The sequence below is a fragment of the Gallinula chloropus genome (genome assembly GCF_964237585.1).
Source record: "Gallinula chloropus genome assembly, chromosome: 18".
Classification (NCBI taxonomy): Eukaryota; Metazoa; Chordata; class Aves; order Gruiformes; family Rallidae; genus Gallinula; species Gallinula chloropus.
The window spans coordinates 11,410,522-11,436,612 of NC_140103.1; the positions used below are offsets into that span (position 1 = coordinate 11,410,522).

At 58.1% G+C, this 26,091-nt stretch overlaps 3 protein-coding genes across 6 annotated transcripts in view; 1 reads left to right on the forward strand and 2 right to left on the reverse strand.

The window, feature by feature from the left end:
* GRIN1 (glutamate ionotropic receptor NMDA type subunit 1) overlaps nt 1-13,057 on the forward strand; it is a gene marked incomplete at both ends in the record, with an annotated part of 37,959 nt that extends 24,902 nt beyond the window's left edge. For 2 of the 4 annotated variants that reach the window (XM_084272665.1, XM_084272666.1), the window contains 5 exons: nt 153-310; nt 759-920; nt 2,685-2,794; nt 3,949-4,094; nt 12,989-13,057. In XM_084272665.1, coding sequence (XP_084128791.1) covers nt 153-310; nt 759-920; nt 2,685-2,794; nt 3,949-4,094; nt 12,989-13,057 — 645 coding nt within the window. Of the gene's footprint in view, nt 1-152; nt 311-758; nt 921-2,684; nt 2,795-3,948; nt 4,095-6,787; nt 6,899-9,839; nt 10,044-12,988 lie in introns of those variants that run through there. The other 2 variants (XM_084272664.1, XM_084272663.1) reach the window with 2 other exon arrangements.
* A 3,884-nt stretch (nt 13,058-16,941) lies between these two features.
* Nucleotides 16,942-18,360, reverse strand: LRRC26 (leucine rich repeat containing 26; the record flags this gene model as incomplete). The annotated part of the gene is made up of 2 exons (XM_084272741.1): nt 16,942-17,201; nt 17,817-18,360. 2 exons carry the CDS (start codon nt 18,358-18,360, stop codon nt 16,942-16,944), a joined length of 804 nt encoding a protein of 267 aa, XP_084128867.1.
* Nucleotides 18,361-22,501: 4,141 nt separating this feature from the next.
* RNF224 (ring finger protein 224) lies at nt 22,502-23,008 on the reverse strand (the record flags this gene model as incomplete). The annotated part of the gene is made up of 1 exon (XM_084272742.1): nt 22,502-23,008. The coding sequence occupies one exon, from the start codon at nt 23,006-23,008 to the stop codon at nt 22,502-22,504; it is 507 nt and encodes a 168-aa protein (XP_084128868.1).
* Nucleotides 23,009-26,091: the final 3,083 nt, after the last annotated feature.

Here is a 26,091-nt window from a genome sequence, read left to right on the forward strand (position 1 = left end):
CCCATGGCATCTTTAGTTCTACTGAGGACATGAAGTCTTCTCTGGGAAACAGCTCCCTGAAGGAGATGGGAAATTAGGAAACACAGCTTTGGGGTGAGCCAGTTTGGTTAGTGAAGGACAGAAGAAACCAAAGCCCTGCCTTTGCCTTTTAGCTGCGCAACCCCTCTGACAAGTTCATCTACGCCACGGTGAAGCAGAGCTCGGTGGACATCTACTTCCGACGGCAGGTGGAGCTCAGCACCATGTACCGGCACATGGAGAAGCACAACTACGAGAGCGCTGCCGAAGCCATCCAGGCAGTGAGGGACAAGTGAGTAGGGCCAGCTCCTTGCCTGGCCATGTGGGAAGAGTTTCGGGGGGCTTCAGGGGTGGAGCAAGCAAGGCTGTTGCAGACCTGGAGGGAGCTGCAGTCAAAGCATGATGGGACCTGCCTAGTCCTGGTGCATGCCCGGTCTCTGGTTGTAGAGCATCAGGTCTGTGTGGGCACATCAGAGCCCGGGCCCTGCCCTCCCTTTCTGGCCTTTGCAGTTGCTTCTGTGCAAGGCTGGGTGGCTCCAAATCCCATACAAACCCCTTATGCTCCTTCAAATTTTGCTAAGTCTCTTGCCTGCTAGAATTGCACAGGCAGGCCCTGCTGGGAGGAGGGTGATGCTAATCTGTGCTTAAATTAGGGCTGGGAGCACCCTCACTGCTCCCATGGGGGCTGCAGACAAGCTGAGGTGCCCAACCTTACCTGCCTGTCCTCTCTTGGTGTCCAGCAAGCTCCACGCCTTCATCTGGGACTCGGCAGTGCTGGAGTTTGAGGCCTCCCAGAAGTGTGACCTGGTGACAACGGGGGAGCTTTTCTTCCGCTCCGGCTTCGGGATCGGGATGCGCAAGGACAGCCCCTGGAAGCAGAACGTCTCCCTGGCCATCCTCAAGTCCGTACACAGCTCTCGGCACGGGGCTTGCCCCCAGTGCTGCATGTGCTAGCATGCCATAGCCTTGTGCTGCCAGCCCACCCTCCAAACCCTCTGCAGGGACAGGGGCTCTGGGCACTGCCGTGTCACTCCCCATGGGGGGAACATGCCTGAGTGACCTGGATGGGCACCTGCAGCCTCAGCTCTGGCTTGCAGGGCTGGAGGAGCAGCATGGAGCTGGTGGGAGGGCAGAGCAGGGCAGGACAGGGAGCAGAAGCCATACTTGGCTGCAGGACTGGAGGCAAAGGTGGCAGAGAGCAGCCCTGGGGCCATCCAGCACCAGGTCCTGGCAAGCAGGACACAGGCTGCCACAACAGGCAGGGGTGCTGCCACTTCCCCTCTTCTCCCTCTGAGCTCAGCCTGGCCAGTAGCACCATGCTTCCCTAGCCTGATCTTCCAGGGATTTCTTTTCCTTTCAAACCTGGCTATTCCTGTCAGCCAGAGATATGTCAGGACTCACACTGAGTCCAGCTAAGGCTGTTGTAGCAGCATCAGCCCGCAGCTTTGGGTGCCACAAGTCAGTCTGATGTTACACATAAACCAGCTTTGCTTTGCATTAGCTTGGAAAAGCCACACATGCTGTAGACAGGAACGTAGTGACAGAGAAAGAGGCAGCTGGGAAGCAGCAAGTGGAGGGTGAGACATGAGAGTTAATTTTACAGAGATACAGGGTCAGAAGCCACCAGGGTCCTGCCCAAGATGTGGAGATGACAGGCCTAAGGGAGAGGATGAGCAGGATGAAGCCACACAGGCAGCACCCAGGGTAATGTAGGAAGCCATGGGGCCCATATGTTGGAGTGGTCTTACCATGGGGTGGGTGGCAGTGGGACAGATGGGATTTGGGACAACAACTTGAGAAGCGTAGAGAGGCAGCAGGAGCCCTGGGTGTGCTTGGCAGCATGGATATGCCAGGAACAAGAGGGAAGAAAGTGCAGGGACCGATGGGACATAGAATCATAGAATGGCATGGGTTGGAAGAGACCCCAAGGATCATAGATCCTTGCTGTGCTCACCTCCATCCCCACTATCTGTTCAGGCAGGGATGGGTACTGCAGGGACATGATTTGTTTCCTTCTGGGCTGTGACACCAGGGTTCTGGGGAGTCCCAGCCCTTGCCACGCACAGCTGGGAGCTGTCAGGCAGCAGCTACACCCCTGCCCTGATCTGGAGGTGATCACCCGGCAGGACTGGGGTCCTGAATGGCCATGGCTGGGGGGCACTGTGCAGGAGGGCTGCGGGGATATGGTTGGCCCCAGGTCTCACTCTGAGCACACTCCCCAAGTGCTGCCCATGCCCATCAGCTCCATCACTCCCCTTGGGAGCCGAGCTTGTGCACATGTCTTTTTGGCAGCCACCAAGTCAGCTCCTGGCTCTCAGAGACCAGGCAGAGGCACCAGGCAGCTGTGGATGCTCCTTGCACCCGCTGCGCCCTGCTTGTGGCTGGTGGCATCACCAGCTGTGCTCACAGAGCGTGCAAACACCATGTGCACACCCACTGCAGACACTCTCTGCACATGAGCCACACAGGCACTTGCATGTGCTCACACACATACACACACACATGGGTGCACACTCAGAAGCACGCACACACGCACGTCTGGCCCCTGTGCCTGCAGGCAAGCGTAGGCTGTGAGGGTGGGGGTGTGAGGGCTCAGAAGGCCTGTGCCCCCACTGCCTGTGGCTGGTCCCCAGTGACTACTCTGTCCTGTCTCCTTGTGCTTCCAGGTCCCACGAGAACGGCTTCATGGAGGATTTGGACAAGACTTGGGTGAGGTATCAGGAGTGTGATTCCCGTAGCAATGCCCCAGCAACACTCACCTTTGAAAATATGGCAGGTTTGTTCTGCAAACCTCTTTCTTCCTCTTCGCTGGGTACCCTGCTTTCGCTCAAGACATTCTCCTCTCCGGGGCTCTTCTCTCGGGCCAAAGCTCTGCTGCTTCTGGGTTTGTGCTTTCCTAGCGCTGGGAGGCTGCTCTGTTGGGCTCCAACCCCATCTGATCTGAAACAGCTCCGTGAAGTTTTCCCCCACCTTCCCTGGGGTGGCTTTCTCATCGGTGGGGCTGTCCTGCTGTGAACATTGCTCCCCTCCCTCTGCTCTGGCCAAACTGCGGCTGTCACGGTGAAATCAGAGCTGTCGCCAAGGCAGAGAGAGGGGAGCAGCACCTCGGGGGAGGCGAGCGCGGCCGCGCAGGCAAGTGAGGACCCTGCTGCAAGGAGGGAGCTGGTGGTGAGGGGCAGCCCCCCGCCCCAAGGAGCACATCCCAGCGGGCAGGGGGCAGGAGGAGGATGATCAACACAGAGGGGGGTTTGTCAGTCCCTCTTTGCAAAGACTGCACATTGCCCTGACAGGCTCTCCCTTTGCAGCTATGTGGTGCTGCCCGTCCTGCACCCAACCGACACGGCAGTGCAGGATGAGGGGTGTCCAACAGGACCCCGTCCTTGCTGGTACCGTGGGCCAGGGCAGAAGCACCAAGAGATGGGGCAGCCGACTCCGTCTCCTCAGGACACCACTCCCAAAATGTCAGCCCTGGGGGTTGCAACAGGGCAAAGCCAGCAGAGAGAGCTCTGTGCACGGCTGTCCTTCCCCATGGCCCAAATGGCAGAGCCAGAGCTGAGTTTCTGGTTCAAACGACCCTGCAGGCCCAGGGGATGGGGTCTGCCCGGGTTCTGGGTGCAGTACCCAGCGTGCCATGCCTGCCCCCAGCATCTCTGCAGCACTGCCAGTGCCCTGTACCCCACCACAGGAGCTTGCACGGATACCCAGCCCCTCATCACCTTCCTGCCCATCACCGCAGGTGCCCAACCTGCAGCGCCCATCCCACTCTGCTGGGTTCCCTTCCCCAGCCCCTCCAGGAGTGCGGGGGGTTGGCGGGGGGGCTGGGGGGGACCCTGGGTTGGCAGATGCTCCCATTGCTGAGCGTGATACAGAGGAAATGAAGTGTCGTGGTGCGATTTCCTTTGCCCCCTGTAACTTTCCTGCTTATTTCAGGTGTTTTTATGCTGGTGGCTGGAGGTATTGTTGCCGGGATATTTTTAATATTCATAGAAATAGCTTACAAAAGGCATAAGGACGCGCGGAGGAAGCAGATGCAGCTGGCGTTTGCGGCCGTTAATGTGTGGAGGAAAAACCTGCAGGTAGGACAAACCGTTTTTAGAGCACATCTCCAACAGGTGCGTTCTCATTCCTTCACCAAATCAGTGAATGCAGAGCTGTGGATGAGCATGGGGCCCTCTGTCCCGCACCCCCCACCCCAGTAACTCCACTTGGGCATTACTGGGTCGCCAGCAAGCTGTAGGGCCCCTGCCTTGTCCCTGGGAGCTGCCCGTGGCCAGTGCCTCCCGGGAGGTGTCATGCACAGCTCTGGGACAAGGACCCAGCCCAAGTGCCCCGGCGGTGCTCGGGACAGGGACTCTCTTCTGCTGGGGACCACGTGCCGGAGCCACATCGTGGCCCAGCTGAGCAAACGGTGTGGGCGCAGCTCCCTTCGCAGATGTTCTGCCCCACTGCCCGGCTCCAGCCGTGTTCACCATCAGACGGGAGGGTTAATCCGCTGCTGCGGAACATCCCTGCCCAGCACTCAGGCAGGAGAGTGCTCCAGGGACGGTTTCCGTTGCCTCTCCCTCCCTGCCCGCTTTCTGGGGGTGCGGTAGCCCTTATCATACCCAGGACCAACTCCAAAAAGAGGTGGTGCGTGCTCTTGTCATTTGGAGACAAGGACATCTCCCCACACGGGAGCCAGCAACACCGGTGCCTGTCAGCACCAAGGCTCCCCTGAGCCCCTTCCCCAGGGCCATCGCCCTTCCTGGCCTCTCCCACCCCCCAAAACACGGTTGTGCCGCTCAGGCAGGGGAGCCCGGGAGGGTCGGTGGTGCCTGGCAGTGACACCAAGCCATGGGCATGTCTGTGGGCCACTAGCCTCACACTTCCCTTACCCCATTGCTTTTGGGGCTGAGCCCCACAGTGCCCCAGAACCCCAGGTCAGGGCAGCTGGAGGCTCTCTCCAAACAGCCCGGGCTGCTTTTCTTCCTTGGGGAAGCAAACCAGCTTTCAAAGAGCAGGAGATCCTTTAGGTGACTAAAGGAGGCTGCCGTTCGCAGCAGAGCCAGTGAATGGAAGAGAGAGAATGAGGCTCGGGGACCCCGAATGAGTCTGGAGCAGGGCAGCGCTGGCTGGGGCGTGTGGGTGGGCTGCCCGGGTGGAGATGACCTGCCCGAGAGCAGTGAGGGGGAGCAGGAGGCCGGGCTGCTGTATCCTGAGAGCTCGCTGGGTTCAGTTCACTGATAAGAGTCTCGGAAAAAAAAAAAAAGCCATTTCTCTATTTTTTTTCCTTCCTTTTTCTCTTTTTCTTTTTTTACTTTTTTCCTTTGCTTCCAAAAAAGCAGCAGCAGCACCGAGGGGGTTCAGGCTGCTGGGACAGAGCACACTAGTCGCACTGCCATTTTTCACTTGCCAACCTTCTAGAAAATACTGCACTGGGTCCTTGGGCAGAGTCTGTGGGACTGAGAGCAAAGCATGCTGCCCTGTGGGGGTAAACAGCCTCATGGTAAAGAGCCGTTTGACATTGTAAGACTTTTCCACAGGAGGAAACGTCAGAGCACTAGTATCTGGTACATTGCTAGAAGGTAGGCAAGTGGAAAGATTTATTTGTTAAAAACAAACAAACAAAAATAATGGTTTTTGGGATCACAGTTTTGCCATGGCTATTTCCTGAGATGCCATGGAAGAAAAAGACATTTCATTCCATTCATCTTGCTTTCCTTTCCGTTTGTGCATGTCCGCAAAAGAGAGAACTGAGAAGGAGGAGCAAATGTATCCCCGAGCATGCTCTACGCACCAGCGGGATACATTTTGGTTACCCCCGTGCGGTAGCAGAGCCAGACCTGGTCACTCCGTCCCCCGTCGGCAAGGTCACACTCATTGGCACGAAAGCAATTGGGGAGGAATCGTTCTCAGCGCCCGCCGCAGAGCGCGGCCGGTCCCCTCGGCTCGCTGCCCCCGCACCATGGCGGCTGGTGCTCCCAGCCTGCGCTAACCAGGTCCGACTCGCTAACTCCAATGGCTACATTTTTCAGTTCTGTTTCTCTTTGAGTTCATCCTGACCTCGATGACATCATAGCGCTAACGCTTTGCCTCCTCCCTTTCTTTTCCTTTTTTTTTCCTTTCCTTTTTTCTTTTTTTTCTTCCAGTTTCCTTTTTTGTTTTTTCCTTTTTCTTTTTAACCCGTTTTACTTTGGAAAAAAAAAAAAAACAACCAACAACAACCACCACCACCAACCACGTTCGGCTTTGCACAACTGCATCATTTAAATTTTTGAATACATTTTTTTTTTTTTTTTACAGAATATTCATACAATGACTTCTCTTTCAATGCAGTCCTCTCTCTCTCTTGTGGCACTAGGATTCAGCCTCAGAAAAGGCCCTGAGCGATTTTATTTACCTTTATGTGTTTTTTTTAGCGGTAGGTACAGCATCTCACCTCTCGGTCCAGCCAGGCTAGCGGTGGAAGCGAGGGGCAGGGCGCCAGGCAGAGCATCCCCAGGAAGCGAGGTCAGCCGTGCCGGCCTGGACGCAGACACCCAGGAGAGCAGGGCTACTCCCCAGAGGGGTTTCCATCACCCCAGACGTGAGGCCGGCCCCATAGCTGTCACAGTGCGGCGGCCGTGCTGTAGCCGTGGGTCATGGAGGCCCTTGGAGGACTGGGAGTGACAGGACACCTCCAGTAGCTTTCTCACCCAAATGAAGGACATGACATGGGGCAGTATTCAAATAGATTTAGCATTTCCAACAACACACTAGAGATCTAATCACTTATACATATTCATTTTAGGATAGAAAAAGTGGTAGAGCAGAACCTGACCCTAAAAAGAAAGCCACTTTTAGGTCCATCACCTCCACCCTGGCCTCCAGCTTCAAGAGACGTAGGTCCTCCAAGGATACGGTAAGAGGAAGAAGAACAATTCTGCCCTCTCTCTTTCTCTCTCTTTCTCTCTTCTGCCATCCCATCGACTGCCACACACCCATCCCGAAGCTGCCAGTGTACATGCATAGCTCATGTTCGTCACCAGTCAGTCAGTGAGTCAGTGAGTCAGTCATCCCGTGTTCCTGAAAGGATGCTGGGATCCTGGAGGGCAGGCAGGAGGTGGCTTGGAGTCCTGTGATGAGTTGGGAGATGCAACCGAGTTTTTGTTTTGTTTTTTTGTTTCCTTTTTGCCTGGATGATTTCTGACGTTCCTCTCTGTGCTTCGCTCACCGTACCGGTGCTGACCTCTTGAAACCGATGACATTTTTTTTTTATTTTTTCCTTTTCTTCCTTTTTTTTTTTTTTCCTTTTTCCTTTTTTTTTTTTTTTTTTTCTGTTCCTGAGTGTTCCTGTACCTGTTTGTCATTGTATGCCTAAAAACGATCACCCCCAATTTGATTTGGGCACCGTGTCACCTCACCGAGAGCCATGCGTGTCACATTCTCTACATGTGATTTTTGTTTGTGATGGTTAGCACTCGGGCCGTAGTCCTGGGCACAGGAGTGACAGCTGTCTCTGGTTATCGTCAGCAGTAACGCAGCTCTAGCAAAGAGACGCAAAGCCTTGACAGAGGAGGTTGTTAAAGACCCCACCTTGGCTCAAACTTGTGCTTTCTGCCTCCGGAGTAAAACTGCTCTCACGTAACCAGAGAAACTTTCCAAATTGCTGCCTCTGAAGCCAGCTGTTTCCAAATGTGCAGTCGTGTCTGCTCGTGCTGGAGCTTCAGACACTCTTCAGCGTCAGGTCGGGCTGTTGGTCTGTTGGACTGAGCCGGTGTCCCTCTGCATGTTGCCGTCTGTTGTATGACACTCTGCACTGTGGCTACTCTGTTGTCTCGTGTGGCAGCGGCCGCTGCGTTTTGCTGCCCGACGTGCCTCCTGGCGTGACGTGCTTGCCAAAATCGCCTTCCCCCGGGGCGACAGCGGCGGGTTTCTGCCCAGGGTTGCTCAGAGCAGGCTCCCCACCAAGCTGCCCGAGGCGCGAGGCACGGCGGGGATGGGGGGACGGTGGCGGCGTGGGGACACGCGGCACCCTGCGGCAGGGTTGGCCCGGCCCCGGCCACAGGCTTGGGGCGCCTCAGGGAGCAGCACGCGGTATCGCACGGGGTCTCGGGGCCACGGCTCTGCGGGCAAAAACGGAGGTGGCTGCCTTTGACACCAATGCAGGCTCCATCCTGAGAAGCTTCTGGAGCACCCCTGGCACACGGCCCTGGGGACAGCTGAGCCCCCAGGCAGGCTCAGCTGCCACTGTCTCACACAAAGTGCTCCTCTCACCATCGTCTCAAAGCGGGGCAGGTACCGAGGGGGGGGTCTCACACTCTCCCTGTTCATGCCCCATGCCCCACAGGGAAAATGGGCATCCCTGTCACCTGCACTGCTCCCTGGGCAGCACCTTGTCCTGGTGGTCCACCCTTCCCACTACTACACCCCCTGAGCATCTCTTCAGGAAGGTTGTAGGTTGTGTCTTGATGGCTTGAGGCCCAACCAGGGGACATAAGACAGAGATAGGGTGGGTGGTGCAGGGGGAAGAGAATGGGAAGAGTGAGGAGGAGGAGGAGGGACAGATGGAAGGCACAGAAAAAGAAGGAGGAAAAAATTACCTGAAGGTCTGGAGGGAGGGTCCTCAGTATATCCTGAGTAGACACCATGTTTTGGTGTGTTTGAACACTCTGTGGTTAGAAAAACAAATGGTCCTGTCCCAGGACAGCAGGAGCATCATGGTGAAGTGGGCACTCAGGGGGAGCAATGACTACGGTGGGCACAAGAGAGGGAATGAACCCAGAGAGGGAATGAACCCAGGAACAATGGGACAGCCAGTGTGTGGCACCCCTGGTACCTCCCTCCTGCATTACTTCTTCGTTGGGGAGGCATCGTGAGCCTGATCCTTTTCCATGGTGGGGCATTGACCCTACCCCACGCCACTCCACAGCACTCTGTCCCAGCGTAGGAGCACCCCAGTGCCTTGAGCTGACCAGGTCCAGGGGCCACATGTACCAGAGGTCCCATGGGCGAGCAATGGAGCTGTGCTCTCCCCTTTCCTTGCCCGGTGGGGACCAGTGGGGCTCAGGGCTCCCCAGAGCCCACCATAGCTTTGGGCCCCGGTCACACCTGTCTCAGCACACTGCTCACAGGGAGTCACGGAGGAAGATGATGGCCTCACTGATCTCAGAGGATGGCCCCTGCTTTGAGGGCAGCTGCATCTGCGAGGCAGCTATGGGCAACGATGCCCCGATGCCGAGGAGCCTGTTGCAGTCTTCTAGCTGCCACGGGGCAATGTGGCTGGGGTCCCAGGACAACGTTCCTCAAGGAATCAGGCTAGTTTGGGTCAAGAACAGGCTAGTGGGGTCATCATCCAAGCCAACGGAGCCAAGATGGAGGCTAGCAAGTCTAATGCCTGGTTATTGCAGGAGACCCACAGTGGAGTGAGCTTTGTCGTGATGTTGGGCAGACCTGCTGGTTGCTCTGCGGGCTGAGCGGCCGGCTGGAGGGTGCTGCCACCAGCTCATGTCACAGCCTGCCATTTGGTACCCTCCGCTTCCATGCAGCAGCCCTGGCTCAGAGACCCTAATGCCCTCCTGCTGCGGAAGGCCCCATGAGTACGTAGCATGCTGGGACACGTTGCCTGGGGTCCTTGTAAAGATGAGAAAGCAGCGAGGTGCTCTATTTCACGATGCTTGGCAGAACCGCGGGCCCACACCAGGTCTCAGACGGGCAAAGCTTGAGAGCCCATGGGGCTGGAAGGCCAGGCTGACCCCAGCCCCATGGGCTCTCCTGGATAGAGAGCGAAAGATGCAAACCTGGTGGCCTTGCTTCTTTCCTTTTCGTTGTCGGGAGTTTTAAAAATGGATTCTGCTCTGCAGCCCTGCAGAATGGTCCCTCAGGAGTGCCAGAGAGACAGGCTGGCACCATGGAGCCAAGACAGCCCTGGGAAGCTACCACCCCACTCTGAACGTCCTAGCGCCCACCATCACCCGAGCTGCACAGCCTCTCCGCGGCACATCATCCCCACCGCCCCAGGAGGAGATGCATGTGTTCCCCATAGGCAGCTCCTGCAACTCGAATAGCACTCGCAGAGCTGACGTACTGCCATCCATCGCAGCCACCCACGATACTGCAACCCCACAGAAGCCATGTGAGATGCATAAACCACACAGACACCTTCCGAGCCGGCACATTTCGTACAGACACGTAATGAGGCGCACAGGTCCCTTAGCCCCCCCCACCACCGCAGCCGTCATCAGAGTCACACTGCCAGCCCACAGGCATCCCCCCCAGGCACAGCATGACACACGTCACCGCCAAGCGAGGGCCCGGTGCTGTGAGGTGATGCTCGCCCTGCAGCTGTGGGGATGGTGCCAGAGCTGGTCAAGAACCAAGGGGGTTCATGGAGAAGGTCACCTTTTCAGTGAAGGATCAGCCATCCCAAAGCCAAACGTTTCTTGGCTGAAAAAGAGCCTAGTTTTTGACCCAAAAGAACCAAATGTAGGTCAAAGACAACTAATTTTTTTTTTAAAGGAAAGATGATGTTTTCTACAGCAAGATTGCATTTAGCTGGAATCCTAATTTTTAATTAAAAAATAAAAAAAAACCCCAAATTCTTCCAGAAAATCTTCCACCAGCCAGGGACTACCATATGGACCCAGATTAGGTTGAAGTCATTTTTAAAGACATATTAAGTTCTTGTCTATATTTTCTTCCTGGTTGTCATTTAAAGTTTTTGGTGCCTTCACTTCACTTCCATACCTTAACATGTTTGAGTCTCTTCTACGGTTAATATTGGTTAATTTCTTGGCTTTATAATGTTTGGTTTGGGGATAATTGCACCATCCCTGTAACATAATTTACCCTAAATTATTGATATGTGCTTCTAGCATTAGTTCTACTTTAACATAGTTTTGATATGACCGTTTTCTTGCTTTTTTTTTCTTTTCATTTTCCTTTTTTTTTTAATTTTTATTATTAAAAATTGCATGCATGAACTCTACACAAAAAAAAAAAAAAACAAAGTAAATGAGAATGTTACCCTGTGATAACTCTGTGATTGGAGGAGATATGCTTTCAAATCAAAAGCCATGCTCTTGTATTTTAATTTTGCTGGCCAGATTCCCCACTTCGCTTGGTTGTTTTAGCGTTTCCCATCCCTGGAGCTGTGCAGAGAGGCCAGAAAGCCCCAGCCTGCCCTGCTAGACCAAGGCTTCCCAGTGCAGCAGCCACACGTACCGAGGCACACGCACGCACACCCCATGCACACACCGCTCCCCCCAACCCCGCCCCGCTGCTTGCATCAGGCAGGGTAGTGAACAAAGGACCTTTCTTCCACCCCTTCCTTTTTGTATCTCGAGTTCCTCCTTCTTCCCCACCAGTGAGTCACCCAGCCTCTCCCTTTCCCAGCCGCCTCTCCTCCCTGCGGGAGCTGGGCCTGGTCCCCGGAGCGCAGGCCTGCAGGCCCTTTTGTTATGGAAGGAAAGACTGTGCTTAGCTGGAAACTTAATTTTTGGCAACAAGGGGGCGGCTGCATCTGTTTTTGGGAGAGACGTGGGCATTTTTTCATGGTCTGATGACAAAAAGATCCCCCACCCCCACCCAGGGCAGCGGAGCAACTTGAGGATCACCTTGGCCGTTCCCTGTGAAGGTGGGCGAGGGCCAAGTCGTCACCACTCAGCAAAGCAAGGCCACAGCACAGAGTTCCTCAGCTAGTGCCCTAAATGGAAGAATGACCCCCTGAGATGCACCCTGGGTGTCAGCACATCCCCAGCACGTGTACCAGAGACATGGGAGCATGCCAGCTCCTGCCCCCAACCCAGCAGCTCCCCAGCGAGGGGCCCTGGTGAAGCACAGAACTGGGCAGACCAGGGCAGCCCCAAGGATCCCATGAAACGCTCAGGGGGACCCCCAACCTCCCCACATCAGGAGGCAGGGTTCAGAGCCATGCAGTGTAGCCACAGTGCCAGAGCCACCAGCAACACCATGGGGGCCACGGTCACCACGGACCAACGCAAGATGGGTAAAATCCTGTCACCAAGGAGCCCCCCCTGGGGCCCAGCAAAATGTCAGCCCTCCTGGGCAGCAAGGTGCGAGCACCAGGCAGACGTCACTGGAAGGGGTTCATGCTGCAGCAGGGACTCTTTCCTGCTCTGGCACCAATTTAGGTCCCCAGACAGCAGCACAGCATGTTTTGTGTCACCTGCTCTCACAGCAGGGCTGGACAGGTCTTCCAGTTCAGGGTTTGGAGTTAGGAGAGTAGAACTGGGTGTATGGAAGGAGGAAGGGAGAAAGTAACTGCCCAGTTGGAAATAACTGCCTGTGGAGGAAGGAGGTGTTTTTTTTTTTTCTTGCCCATTGAAGGGTATTTCTGTTCTCCCCATTTCCTTGCTGGTGGGTCCATGGCTATGGAAGTCTCTCCTGGGAAGCATTTGCCAAACCCCTATACACAAGGAGCGCAGAACCCCAAATCCAGGCCACAGCTCCAGCACAGGCTGAGTTTTCACATTAGCAATTGAGTTTATTTCAAGCCAACCACACTGCACCTCTCCTCACCTGCATGAAAGGGCAGCCAAAGCAGAGTCACTCAAGCAAGGAGGTGAAATGCCCTGGCCTCAAAGCACAGCTTGATCTGGCACCAGAGAGATGCTGAAACCCAGCCAGACCCTCCAAACACAGGTTCAGCCGTGGGCTGGGCTGATGAGTCACAGGCTTTGTCTTGTAGCTCTCCCTGCAGAGAGGGGCTCGCTGCGCAGGCGACGCGGATGCCACGCTCCGCAGAAGCTGCGCCGCGCTTCTGGGTGTCCTCCCTGCCCAGCTGTAGGGTGCTTGGAGAGCGTCTGCAACGACCTCTGCACAAGCTTGGTTTCCATTGGGAAGGGGACCTCAGCCAGCAGCAGGTTTTGATCGTTGCATCACCCCCAAGAGATACCCTGTAGGGACAAGTGGGGTGTTAAGTAGAGGTGGGCACAAGTGCCAGAACTGCCTAACACTTCTTTCTCCTTGTCTGTGTATTTGTGTGTTGCAGCAATATCATCCCACCGACATCACCGGCCAGCTCAACCTCTCCGACCCCTCAGTCAGCACTGTGGTGTGACCTTCTCCCCGAGGGCCATCAGTCCTTGCCCAACACAGTAGGAAGGCACAGCCAGGACTGCCTTTCCAGGGACACTGATGGGTTCTTCTGGGTGAGATGGGAGGAAAGCATCCTTCATCCATACGCAGTGACTTCATTGTATATCTCCCTCCCTCCCTAGGCCTGCTGCCCTGCTCATGCCCCAGAATGCACGGCAGAACCAGGACACAGTTTGGACTTCACTGTACAGAGATAAATGCTTCCGACCAGGGCTGTTGATGAGCAGTATTGCCATTGGCTGGCTGCGTGCAAGGGGAAAGGACTTCAAAAGGCACATGGTGCCTGCTCTCCCAGGGTAGCAGGGAAGAGCTGGTGCCAGATGACAAACATGTGCTTCACTTTGCAGGCTGCAGGCTTCTCAGGACATGCACGGCCCCTCAGACATGTCCTCCACATCTCCCACCACCCCGGAGGGCTCCAGTGTGACGCGCTCATGGTCCCGAGCAGCCGGAGCAGCTGGCGCGGATCAGCAGGTTGGGCGCCTGTTCCTGCCGTGCCGAGCAACCCCCCTCTGCCAAAGGGGCTGGAAGGTGTGTGCTCCACTCCTTGTAGGGGATGAATCCTTGCTCCTCCCTCCCATCAGCCTGTGGCTGCGACCTGGCTCCTGTACCTGATCTGCTTGAAGCAGGAGTGCTCCCAGCCACACCGCCCGCGACCCCGTGTTAAACGTGGTACTCTGGAGCTCGTAACATGCCATCAGCCACGATCCTGGCTCCCCACCTCTCCTGACCTGAAGACATCACCAGGACCTGGCCATGGCCAGCATGTAGCTCTCACACTGTGGCTCCCCTGGCCAGGAAGACCTCAAAGGGAATAGCTCCAGATGGTCGCACTGACCTGTAGCCAAGCTCCACACTGCCTCAGCACCAGCAATGCAAGGAGACATGCTGCTGACCTGCTGTGTGCTGCGGTCTCTGCAGCCTGCAGCCTGCCTGCAGTGTCAGGGCAGCACAGCAGGCACCGGCAGCTTCCCTGCCTCACTCGCCTGCAGTTCCAGCTTTCCAGCAGCTCCTGCAGCAGCCCCGAAGGCCCAGCTCCTGTGGCTGTATCTTCCTGAAGAGACACAGATCCCAGTTCAGGAGAAGGGACCCAAACAAGACAGGCTGACGCTGTCCCTCTCTGCACCTTCCTCCCCTCAAACACACGTGCCCATGTGCCAGCATCCCTGAGCACCCTCCCTGCGGGTGCTACAAGCAGGTGAGGAGACGCCAGCATCAAGGAAGCATATGGCACCAGCCAGGCTGGTGATGAGCAGCTACAGCATCACGGGCATCATTGCATCCCACCTCCAGTGAAGGTGCAAAACCCACCTGCAACGAGGTACCAAGCCCCAGTGGCATGAACTGCCTTCTCCTTGCCCCAGACAAGCAGACAGGGCTTCCCCATGAGGGTCGGAAGCTGTTGCAGGCAGGATTTTCAGGCGACAGCTGAGGTCTGTGAGCATTGTCCCACTGACTGCAGTGGCTCCACCAAGTTCATCTCACTCCAGCTGAGAAACTGGACCCATTCTACTTTATACGTCAATGTAACATTAATACCAAGTTTTTGCAAGAGCTCAGTAAAGTCTAGACTGGATCATGGAGTGGTTTATTCCAGTGACGTGTGCCTCTTTCCATCCCTGCCTTCTGGCAAAGCTGGCAGGGAGCCCCACGCTGAACCAAAGCCTCATTCAGCTCTGCTGTGGGATGGGGAGGGACAGAGAAGACAGCGGGGAGAAAGGCTGGAAACACCAAGAGGGAAGAGCATCCCCATTCTGGGATGCCGGGCTGAAGCACAGCCAGTGAGGGGGACAGGCCTGGCAGTGTGGGGCTGGGGACACCACCCCAATGCCCGCAGCATGCACACTGCCCTGCACACCCACCTCCATCCTGGGATCAAACAGCCCTGGCCACTGCTGAGCTCTGTGGCTCCTGGGAGCCAGCCAAGAGCACTGTGGGGTGGGAGGGGGGGGGGGGAGGGGGTGGCTTTTGGGAACAGAGGACAGGCCAAGGGGATGACAGCACCTGGGAAGTCCCTGCACATCAGCCATCAGCTGGGAGGTGCCCTGAGGGATCTGAAAAGCACAGCTCCCCTGGGCTGAACTGACACAGCATCACTCCTTCACAGCACACTCCCCGTGTGCTGAGACCCCCAGCCCGACCCCCATGGAGGGCTCAGCCTCAGGATGGTCAGGGAGGAGTTCAGGTGCCCAAGCAAGGTGACAAGCAAGGTCCTAGTTCCAAATGGGAAGCCCAGACCTTCTCGGGGGAGGACTAGAGAAGGGAGAGCTGGAATTGCTCCTGGAAAAGCCCCTGTGCAAGGGGCTGATCCTGGCAGAGGTCCTGCAGCCGCCCCGGCTGCTTTCACCGGCTGCCCAGAGCCCTCGCAGCCCTCACTGGGGAGAGGCACTGTGGGGAGATCTGAGTGGGACTGGAGTGGTGTGGCAGTGTGCTGGCTCCGTTTCTCTCTGGAAAATAAAACTGGGAGCAAGCCACAACCGAGGTGTCACTTGGTTTATTCTCTGTGTGTTTTATTTAACCCTTTCCAAGGGCCAGCCAGAGGATGCACCAACACCCGCCACGTCCCCAGCTTGTCCTGCAGCTCTTGCGTGGGCAAGAGATCGAGCAAACAGGGGGAGCTGATGACCACAGTCATCTCATGGCTCTTATCACTTTGCAGTGACTAAGAACTAATGCCAGAAAGAGCTACTGCTGCACCTGGAGAAGACCTCCCACCACCACAGCTTTTGCTCTCCTCTGGAGCGCACCCCAGCTCCCTCCAGGCCACCTCCCAGCAGCTCACCACATATTTCCATGCCATGCCTGAGAAGGGTTTCCACAGGAGAGGCAGGAAGCAGCAGGGAAGAGATGGAGGGGAAGCTTCAACCCCTTTTCTTGGGCAGTGGGAGGCGTGGGCGAGGTCTGCAGGCTCTGGGCTGTAAACCCAAGGAGTTTTTTTGTCCCCACTCCCATCACTGAGCTAACTGTAGACATTGGCCTTGGGTGAGCTGTAGCCTGAGGAAAAAGCTATTGGGCAAGGAACCACTGTGCAACCTCACCCTTTGCCAAACCACATCCGTGGGAGCTCAAGGCTTTGTCTCTTTCCAACCCTGGCCCTAATCTCCAGCCCCACCCTAGACTTTGGCTGTTGGCTGAGACTCCTCAGCATCAGCAGCCCTGTCTCAAGGGAAAATAAAATATCAAAAGAAACATTTTGCAACCTGCCCTGTCCTACACATGGAGAGGTCTGGGGCTTTCCAAAAGTCACACAGTGCCCCAAAAGCACCAAAAGGCATGTGGAGAGATCTGGGGCACACCAAAAGGCAGAGCAGTGCCTGCCAGAGCACAGAAAGCCAAACAGATGGGTTTGGATGTACAAAAAGCCAAGCCAAAGTCCTGAGGGCACGAAAAGGCACCCAGGGGCTCCTGGGCTGTACTGAAAGGCACCCAGAGGAATCCTGTGTCCTGAGGCGCTCCCGAGGTGGCACACAGAGGAGTAGAGAGCATCCTGAAATGGGCACTGCAGCCCCTGGGCAGCAGAAGGGGCAGGACAGGGTGAGCTGGAGGAGAAGAATCGCCTGTCCCTCATCTGGAAGGGGATGTGCAGGTCCAGGGAGCCTCCTGAAACACGGGGAGCAGCTGTGGTCAGACCCGCAGAGGGGCCGCGCTGGAGGCTGTTCCCCCCACAACAGGGCAGAGGACGCTTGGTGTCATCTGGGAGGACTCTGGGAAGTGGAAGAGAAGTGGTTTCCAGGAACAGAGCATCCTTCCACTGGTCCACAGGGAGATGTTTGCAACAGGAGGAGGGTGCAGACAGACGGAGAAGGGCACAGAGCACAGCCTGCCCAAGCCTGGCTGCCCCTTCCCTCAGCGGCCTTTGAAGACGCGGGGTCTCCTCCAGAAGTGCCGTTCCTTGTGCAGGTTGTTGTAAATGACTATGATGGAGCCCATGAAGGTGCAGAAGAAGATGCTGGCCATGAAGGAGAACGGTCCAATGACTAAGAAGGTGATGTATTCTGTGGTGGACAGTGAAGTCTCCTGGCATTGCCTGAAAGACTCATTCCCTAAGGCCATGATCGGATACTTGTTCAGCAGCTCTGGGACTCTGCAGAGGAGCAAACTCTTCTCTGGAAGAGAAAAGCACTGCTGATGGACACACTGAACAGATGGGACAAGGCAAGTGTCAAGGACAAAGGGGATGGCAGGAACCAGTGCAGGAGGACAAGGGCAAGGTTGACCAAGACATACCGGGCATGGTACAAAGAAGTGAAGGTTCAGAGCTCCTCCACGTCCTGCACCCCAGGGAATGGGGTGAGATGGGATGGGGAGGTGGGCACAGTGCTGGAGGAGGCACTGGAAAATAGGTTTGGGGCAGGATAGGGTGGGGCAGGACAGTAGATGGAGCAGGCAAGGGTGCAGGCTCCAAGGGGACAGATGCAGGGAGCAGTGAGTGCCCATTACTGGACCATTGCCCAGCCCTCCTCTCCAGGCAATCCCTGATGGTGACCAAGGAGCAGGGGTGGGCACCAGACCCAGGGATGCATCCACCAAAGCAGACACAAGAGCTGTCACGCTCTGAGAATGGGCCCTGGGGAACCTCACCATACCCCCACAGGCACCAACCACGTGAGCCCACAGCCAGCTGGGCAGTCAGGTGCTGGGTCCTGCCTCAGCCCTGATGGGGTGACCAGCCAGCATGGAGAGGGTGGGGGGCTTGGGGACGTGGTCCTCTGGCCACTCACCTTGCACTTTTTCCCTGTTGTGGCTAAGCCAGCGCCAGAGGGGTAGGATGCTGCAGCTGCACACCCAGGGGTTGTCCTGCAGATGGAGGGCTCGGAGCTGGGGCAGGGACTGCAGCACCCCAGGCTCCAGCTCCCCCAGCCTGTTGCTGCCCAGGTTGAGCTTGGCCAGGTTGGTGAGGGGCAGGAAAGTTTCAGGGCTCAGCACAGTTAGGTAGTTGTTGCTGAGATCCAGCTCCTGCAGTGCCCCCAGCCCCACCAGTGCCTGGCTGTGGATCAGCCCCAGGCGGTTGTGGGGCAGGCTGAGCAGCAGCAGCCCCGGCAAGGCAGGGAAGGAGTGTGGCCCCAGCACCATGATGAAGTTGTAGCCGAGCCACAGGCTGCTGGTGTTGGCCGAGAGGCTCTTCGGCACCTCGCTGAGGGCGTGCTGGCTGCAGTCCACCTCCCCCGCGGCGCAGCGGCAGGCGGCGGGGCAGGCGGGCGAGGCCGGCGGGCGCAGGAGCAGCAGGCAGGCCAGGATGGTGCTGGGGCAGCTCCAGCAGCCCATGGCTGCCCAGGGCTCCCCAACCTCTGGCTCTGGGGTTCTCCCACAGCGCCTGTTGCCTTGCCAGCCACCCAGCCCGGCCTGGCACCCGTGGGCGAGCCCGGTGGTGCCAGCGGAGGTGCCGGCAGCACCCGGCTGCAGAAGGGAGTGAGTGGGTCGAGCTCCAGTTGTGCTTTGCCCCCTGCACCACTCCCTGCCACCCTCTGTCTGCAAAGCCAGAGCCAGCCTGCTGCCTGCCCAGCCCCAGGGTTTTTCGGGGTGGAGCCGCCGTTTTTTCAGCAAATATTTTTGCAGCGCTGCCTGCCCTGGCAGGGTGTGGAGCTGTGCCCTCGGCCCTCCCTCTGCCAGGCACTGCTCCAGCCAGGTAAGCAGCCAGCTCGCCAGTGGGATTAACTGCTTGTGTGCACTGCAGGCTGGAGAGCTGGAGAAAACCAAGATCAGACCCATCTCTTGGCCTCCAACCCTGTGTGTTGCCTCACTGGCTGTGGACAGGGTGGTCTAAGGCACAGGAGCCCCACAGCTGGCTGGGGGACACACAAAGCTTCAGTCGTATCACTGACAGGTCTCAGCCCATCTTCTGTGCTGACCCACCATGCCCAGAGACTCTCAGTGGGGAGCTCTGCTGGGACCCACGGGCCACCCCATTGAGACCTGTTTGTGCATGGCAGGAGACCACAAACCATGCCCAGATGAGGAGGGTTAGGATGTAAAGAGACACCTTCCTCCTCCCCAGGGGGTCACATACCTGTGTAGGCACTGGGGTCACTCAGGAGCCCCCACATGAAAAGGTCTGGGAAAGGTCAGCCTGGGGAGGCTGAAGCTGCTCAAAACTTGTTTGCCCTCAGCCCAGCCCAGCAGCACCAGGACAGATCAAAGTCTGTCTCCACCCCAAACGTTTATACCTGCTCCATTGTCGAAGCTTCCTGAAGCCCCACAGCAGAAGGCTGGAGGGGCAAGGTGTCACCTCCCAGCACCCACCATCCCTCAGCAGGAACTCAGCAGGACCTGGGCAGCACACATCCCACCCACAGCTCGGGGCATGGGCCCAGGGCAGAGACACTGTCCTCCACTCACAGCCTTGCAGCAGCTTTGGGACCCTGAGGGAACCTCTGGCACCTTTGCCCCACAGCCAAAGAGCAGCACGTGGCTGTGCCCCAGGCCAGGACCAGGATGTTCCCAAATCTGGGGCAGAAGCAGCAGGCTGACCAGTTTATTAATAGCACCCAGAGGAGCTTTGGCTTGTTTATCTACCCTGCAGCAAACTTGGTTTGCTGCTTTAATCCCCATCTGGAAATAATTCAGAGGAATCCTCCAGCCCAGCCCAGCCCTGGAGCAGGGCACAAACCCACAGCCACGTGGAGCTGTGGCACCAGCTCATCCCACCGGCGGCTCCAGGCTATAGGGGGACCCGAATTTTTAGGGAGCCTTGTCCCAAAATGCCTTTTCTCCCCAGGGGTGCATTGCCCACCCCCTGCAGCCATCTGGGGTCAGGTGAGAAGTGCAAATTCCATTGGAAAGGAAATGAACCTATTAAAAGCTTCCAGGTTTTGTGCTCAGAGAGCCAGGAGGCTGCAAAGCCACCTCACCTCCCCTGCCACCCACCTGCTGCACATGGCACATGCAAAGAGAGATGTCCCCCGTGTCCTACCTGTTGGGGACACTGCCCTGGTGCAGGGCTGCACCCCACTGCACTCCCTGGCAGGTGACCCTTTGGGGTCCTGGACCCCAGAAGAGCCTCACGCACGCTGCTCAGCACAGAGTGGGCTCCTGACACTGTCCCCTTCCCTGGAACGGGGCACCCAGCACCATGCAGGGGAGATGGCTCCTGATCCCCAGCCAGGGCTGCATCCAGGGGCTCCCCACTCCCCCACTGCATTGCATTGTCTGTGGTTTTGGGCTCTGTGCAGAAGAGCACAGCACAGCCCCAGGGCCAGCACCAGGAGAAGCCACTCCAAGCATCTGCTGCCCAAGGACATCTCAGGGGGGGTGTGTTGACCAGAGGGGTCCCCCAGGCACAGGGCCCCACACCAGCCCTGCTAGGGCCATGGGGTGTGAATCATGCTGCCCAGACAGCACACCAAGGGGCAGGGAAACTCCTTCAGAGACCAGCCTTGGTCACCCTGGGCTGTTGGCAGGCTGGTTGCTGAGGTGCTGGGCTGAGCACAGAGACCTGCTGGCACCTCTGTACAGAGCTGTGCCTGGGTAGGGATGGGCATTTCCTGAACAATTCCCACCACACGCCATAGGGCATCTGAGGAGAGATGAAGCTGGAGGGGAAGGTGACTGTCAGCTCCTACCCCTTTTATCTTTGCAAACTTAAATTTATTGCATGTTTCCATGTGATTAAAGATCTGAGGCAGGCAGGAGCCTACACCATGGAGTCCCTGAACCATACCATGCTGCTGCTGTCCCTCCTGGGCACCTCTGTCGTGGGGCATCCCTGGTGGCCCTGCTCTTGTAGCTGGAGCTCCCCTGCTTGGGCTCCACTGGAAACAGCTCTGACTCCTGAGGGGTGACCTTATTTGTGGTTATCAATATGCAAAGGCTGAGAGTCAGGTGGCCAGAGCCAGGCTCTGCTCAGGGATGGCAGCCACAGGACAAGGGGCAGCGGGTGCAGCTGGAGCAGAGGAAGCTCCATGGGAATGTCAGGAGGAACTTTGTCACTGTGAGGGTGACAGAGCCCTGGGACAGGCTGCCCAGAGAGGCTGGGGAGTCTCCTTCTCTGGAGACATTCAAACCCAGCTGGATGTGTCCCTGTGTGATTTAGCCTGGGTGATCCTGCTCTGGCAGGGGTTGGGCTAGAGGAGCTTTCCAGGTTCCTTCCAACTCCTGAGCTCTGGGACTCTGGGACTTTGGGATTCTTTTATACCGGTGACACCAAGTGGCAGAACTGTGCACGGGCGCTGTGCGTGGGGTGAGGGCTGTGCGTGGGGTGGGTGCTGTGCGTGGGGTGGGGGCTGTGTGTCTGGGGTGGGGGCTGTGCGTGGGTTCGGTGCTGGACTCCTCCAGCTGCAGTGCTGGCACCCAGTTCAGGGGACAGACGAGCACCAGCACTGCCCAGGGTCTCCCCTGACCACTGCTGGCCCCAGCGAGGCACAGGCTGGGATCCCTGCTGAGCCCAGAGGGGCAGCCCTGAGTTCCTGGTGCTGGGGTATTGTGACAGCTCATAAATCCCATGGAAAACAGGGACAGAAAATGGCCTCTGAGGAAGGATCACAAGAGCTGCCCTGGCAACCCCAAGCCTTGCCCAAGAACTGCACCCCAGTGCTCCCCATCTGGCCTCTGCTAAACCCACACCCACTGTTTGGGTCTCATCCTTGCACCCCCTGTTTGGGGTGAGGCTGGAAAGCCCCACAAGGACAGGACCTGGAAAAGCAGCTGAGGGTTCCTGTGTGTGCTGCAGGGAGCTGTGAGACAGGGAGGTGGGCAGAGGGTCAGGCAGGAAAACCAAACCTGGCACAAACCACGGAACACAAGGCCCAGCAGGAGCTCCCATGGGCTCTGTCATCCTGGATTTCAACTGTCTGCCCCTCCCCAACACCTGAATTCCTCATGCAAAGAGCAAACAGAGCAACCACGGGAAGAAACCGGCAGGACAGGTCACTCCTCCCCACACCCAGCACAGGCAGGGCCTGTCCCGGGGTAGCGCACAGCCTATGGACAGGTATGACCAACGCAGCCCAGCAGGGCCAACAGAGCTGTGCAACGGGCATGAAGCTTGTGGGGCACCAGACACACCCCCCAGAAGATCGCTGTGCCAGGGTCCCACATCACCTGCCTGGTGGGTGCTTGGTGGGGGTGTCCCTCTGGATGGAGAAGCCGTGTGACAGGGAAGCAAACCCTGTGACCGGACCAGGGATAGCTGGACCAGGTTTCACAGCTGTCAGAGGGGTGGGTGAGGCAGATGAGGGAGTGAGGGGATCCTCCTCCCCCTTATTGCACCCAGAATCCTGGCAGGACAGACAGGATGCCCTGAGCAAACTGAAGCCCCTTCCCAGACTTCCAGCACAGCCCCCCCCCGACTACTGTCCACGTGTGGGTCTGGGGCATGGCATGAAGTCCCTAGAAACAGTTCCAGGCTGCACCCTGGGAGCTCAGCTGCCCACAGGCTGCCAGCAGCACCCCATCCCACCCCAGCCCATACTCAGGTGTCAAAAGCCGCCGTCACCCCACAGCAGAGGCACGGCCGGCAGCAGCTGCGTGGCGGGAACGGGGCTGGGGGCAGCGTGTCTTGGCACAGCCCAGCTGGCTGCTGCGTGACTGCCTTCTCCTTGCCCCAGCCCTTGGTGGCCGAGTCGGGCTGGGACCTGCCAGCCGCCCGGGGATGGTCCTTGTCAGCCTTGACAAGAAGAAAGGTGGCCAGGTCGAGGTCGAGCATGGCGACGCCGCCGCGCGGGGTGGGGGTGTTTTGGCGGCACTGCGGGCAGGGGATCCAGCGCTGCTCGTTGGCGACGGCGTCCAGGCGCTTCAGGCAGGCCTGGCAGAAGGTATGGCCGCAGTAGAGCCGGCGCGGCAGCCGGCTGCACAGGTCGTAGGAGGAGTAGCAGATGATGCATTCAACCCGCTGGCTGCCCCGGCTCGGGGTGCGCGAGGGTACCCCAGGGCACAGCCTGGTGTCCTCTGCCTGGGGGCTGCTGCCATCCTGGGACATGCTGGGGAGGGTGAAAGGAGCCATCAGACCCATGGCCCAAGTGTGGGATGTCACCTCAGTGTGCATCTGAAGTGTGGAAGACGTGGGGATGACACGCACGTGGTGGGTTCCCAGGGGCGTCAGGCTCCCTGCCCAACATCCCTGCCTGCCTCCTGGGCAGCCCTGCACAGGGCAGGACCCTGCCACTACAGATGGCTTTGCCTGGATCCAAGGGGGTGCATTTTCCACCCTGCATCTCTGCTGGGAGCCCTTCCAAAAGCCCCTTGTGTCCCATGGGGATCAGGACTGGTTGGACCTCAGCAGCCTGCCCCAGCTCAGGGTTGGTGGAGAAATGGGGTGGGTAGGAGCGTGTCAGCCAGGCAGGCAGGGGAGCAGCACCTGGAGATCCAGGCAGTGCCACAGCCCCACTGTCAGCAGCAGAGGAAAGGCATGCAGGCTGGCAGGGAGGGCTTGAGGAGTTCAGCCTCATCTTAAGTGGGGTCTGGTACCCACCAGGATATTTGCAAACTACTCTTGGAAGCCACCATGCCCTCTCTACAGGTGACCTCAGGCATTTGGATGTACATGGGCATCCCTTTCCTCCCCTCCTCCCCTGTCCCCTATCCCTACCTGTCCCGAGATGCTCCCCCAGGGCCTCAGGGGAGGCAGTAGAAGGGCTGTGCCGGTCCGGGGTGCTGTGGCCGTCCCGTGGGGAGCATTGAGGGCCCTAAGTCACCAGCAGCTCCCCAGCCAGGTCTCAGCAGCTGCTGGTGGCTGTGGAAGTGGGAAGGGGCTCACCTTTCAGAGACAGGCACGCTATCGGATCTGCAGCAGGGAAGCCAAGCCTGGGAGATAGGGTTACAAGCACCTAGATAACAAAGCTCTCCGAAATCTAAGCCCCAGGAGCAGTCATTAGGCATCCATCTCTGCTCATTAGCAGAAGAAACCACCCCTGTGAGGCCAAGGAGCTCTGGGCTTCACTGTGGGAAGAGAGGACTCAGGCATCGGCCGTACCTGGGTGGCAGCAGCAGAGCCCTCCGCGTCCTTGGCCATCTCCTGGGGCCAGGCACATCTGGGCAGATGTTGGCCAGCAGGAACACCCCATCATACTCCAGCCACAGATCCTCAGGTGGTGCTGGATTCAGGACATCTGCAGCCAGAGTGAGAGAGCACAGCAAGGCTCCATGCTCGCAGGGGTGGAGGGGCTGGGGGCGGCACAGGGACCCTCTGGCTCCAGCCTGGTGAGAGCTGGCGGTGCCCATGCATGGGGTAGAGCTCGGTGTCCAGTGCTGGGGTTGGACTGCTGAAGTGAGCCCAGCTCCTCCCTCTTGCGATGGGGACTGGGTTCCCCTCGGCCCTGGCAGGGCCACGCTCATCACCAGACACCCCGGTGACACTGCAAGGATCACGCCAGCACCAAGGTGGTGGCAGGCTCGGTCCCTGCAGCTGGCCAGACTCTTGCTCCAGCAGCAAGGAGGGAGTTAAAACGGGGCGTGTGGGAGGGGACAGACCCTGGACCAGGAATCCTGGGGGAGAAAAGCGGCTCCTGGAGCCAGGGTGGGACTGCCGGGCCTCCCAGCAGCATTTCTGCGTGGGAGCAGGAGAGGGCAGCAGCCCCCGCTGCAGGCAGGAGCAGGCAGCAAGCGGCCGGGCACAGCTCTGCCCTGGCTGGCCTTGATTCCAGCGCTCCCCGGCAGCGGGAATTGGGGGTTTGGAAATGAAGAGCCTCGCAGGTTACCGGGCTCTGCCGAGCAGCTCAAGCCCTGGACGCTGGAGCTCTGGAGCTCGGCAGCAGAGCCCACAGCACAGCCCCTCAGGAGCATGGTGACTGTGTCCCAACACTGGATCCCCATGTGTCCTGTCACAGGCTTTCCCAGGCAGTGCACATGGGGTGCGTGTGGGTCCTGGGGTGCAGAGAGGGCACCCCATGGCAGGGCTCTGCCCTCCCCTTACCGGGCTGGCATCAGCCAAGGAATGGCAGGACCATCAGCTCAGGACTGGGCTGTTTAGCCCAACCCCCTGGCTGAGGTGGGGACAAGGGCTGTGTGTCCTGGGCAGATCAGGACCCAGCCCCATGGGGTTCCTGCTGTGCCCTGACATCTCAGGGTACCACCCTGCGTGCCTGCGGGGCGGGTAGGTGGCAGCACCCTGGATGCTGGCAGAGCTGGCACCCAGATCGGCACAGTGTGCTTCCTGCAAGGCTGTGTGCCCAGGGATGTGCAGGCAGTGGGATGCCTGGGGATGTCCAGGCATGTCCCAAAGCTGGGGAGAAGTCACTCTCCCACCCAAAGCACAGTGGTGGCGTGGCTCACACGCCACAGGGTGAGGTGTGGAGCAGGCAGATGTCAGGCCCCTTGAGCCACAGGAAGCCCTGCCCAAAAAGACTCTATGGGTGAGAGGGACAGGCTGAGCTCAGTGTACAGCTGGGGGTATCCTGGCACTGCCCAAGGGTGGTGACTGCCCCTTGGCTGCCTCTCCTTGAAGAAATGTGGGCACTCACACCAGCACACGCTGCCTGCCTGCCCTCCTACCCCACTCCATCTGCCCATCCCCTGCCCATCACTCCTCATGTCCCCCTCACAGATGCCAATAGAGCTGCATCCTGGGTTGTGCCCAGCTGCCCTCGACCACTTCTGCCCATGACAAGTCCCTGGGATGGGATTGTGCACCCCATCTCACACACCCTGCACCCCTCAAGTGACAGGGGCTGTGCATCTGCCAAACTGTGCAGGGCAATGCTGAGAGGCAGGATGCCTGAAAACAGCCTCCAGCCCCAGCTGGGCTCTGTGAGCTCTGCCAAAACACCCGAATCTGAGCACAGGGAAGGTGTATCTGCAACCAGCAGCTAAATGCATGGGTGGGAAATGTCTCATCCCTGAGAGGCACAGGGACCTTTGTCACAGTGGTGCAGGGAGTGGCACCCTCAGGAGAGTGCAAAGGTCTAATCCAGATGAGCAAGAGCCGTGCATCACCACCCAAGAGGCAGCAGACGCCGGAGGTGGCAGTCACCCAGCACAAGCCTTTGCCCTTTGTCCCCTCAGCACCCTCTGAAGATGACATACACCCACAGGACCCTGCACGCAGCTGCCTGTGTCACCCAGAGC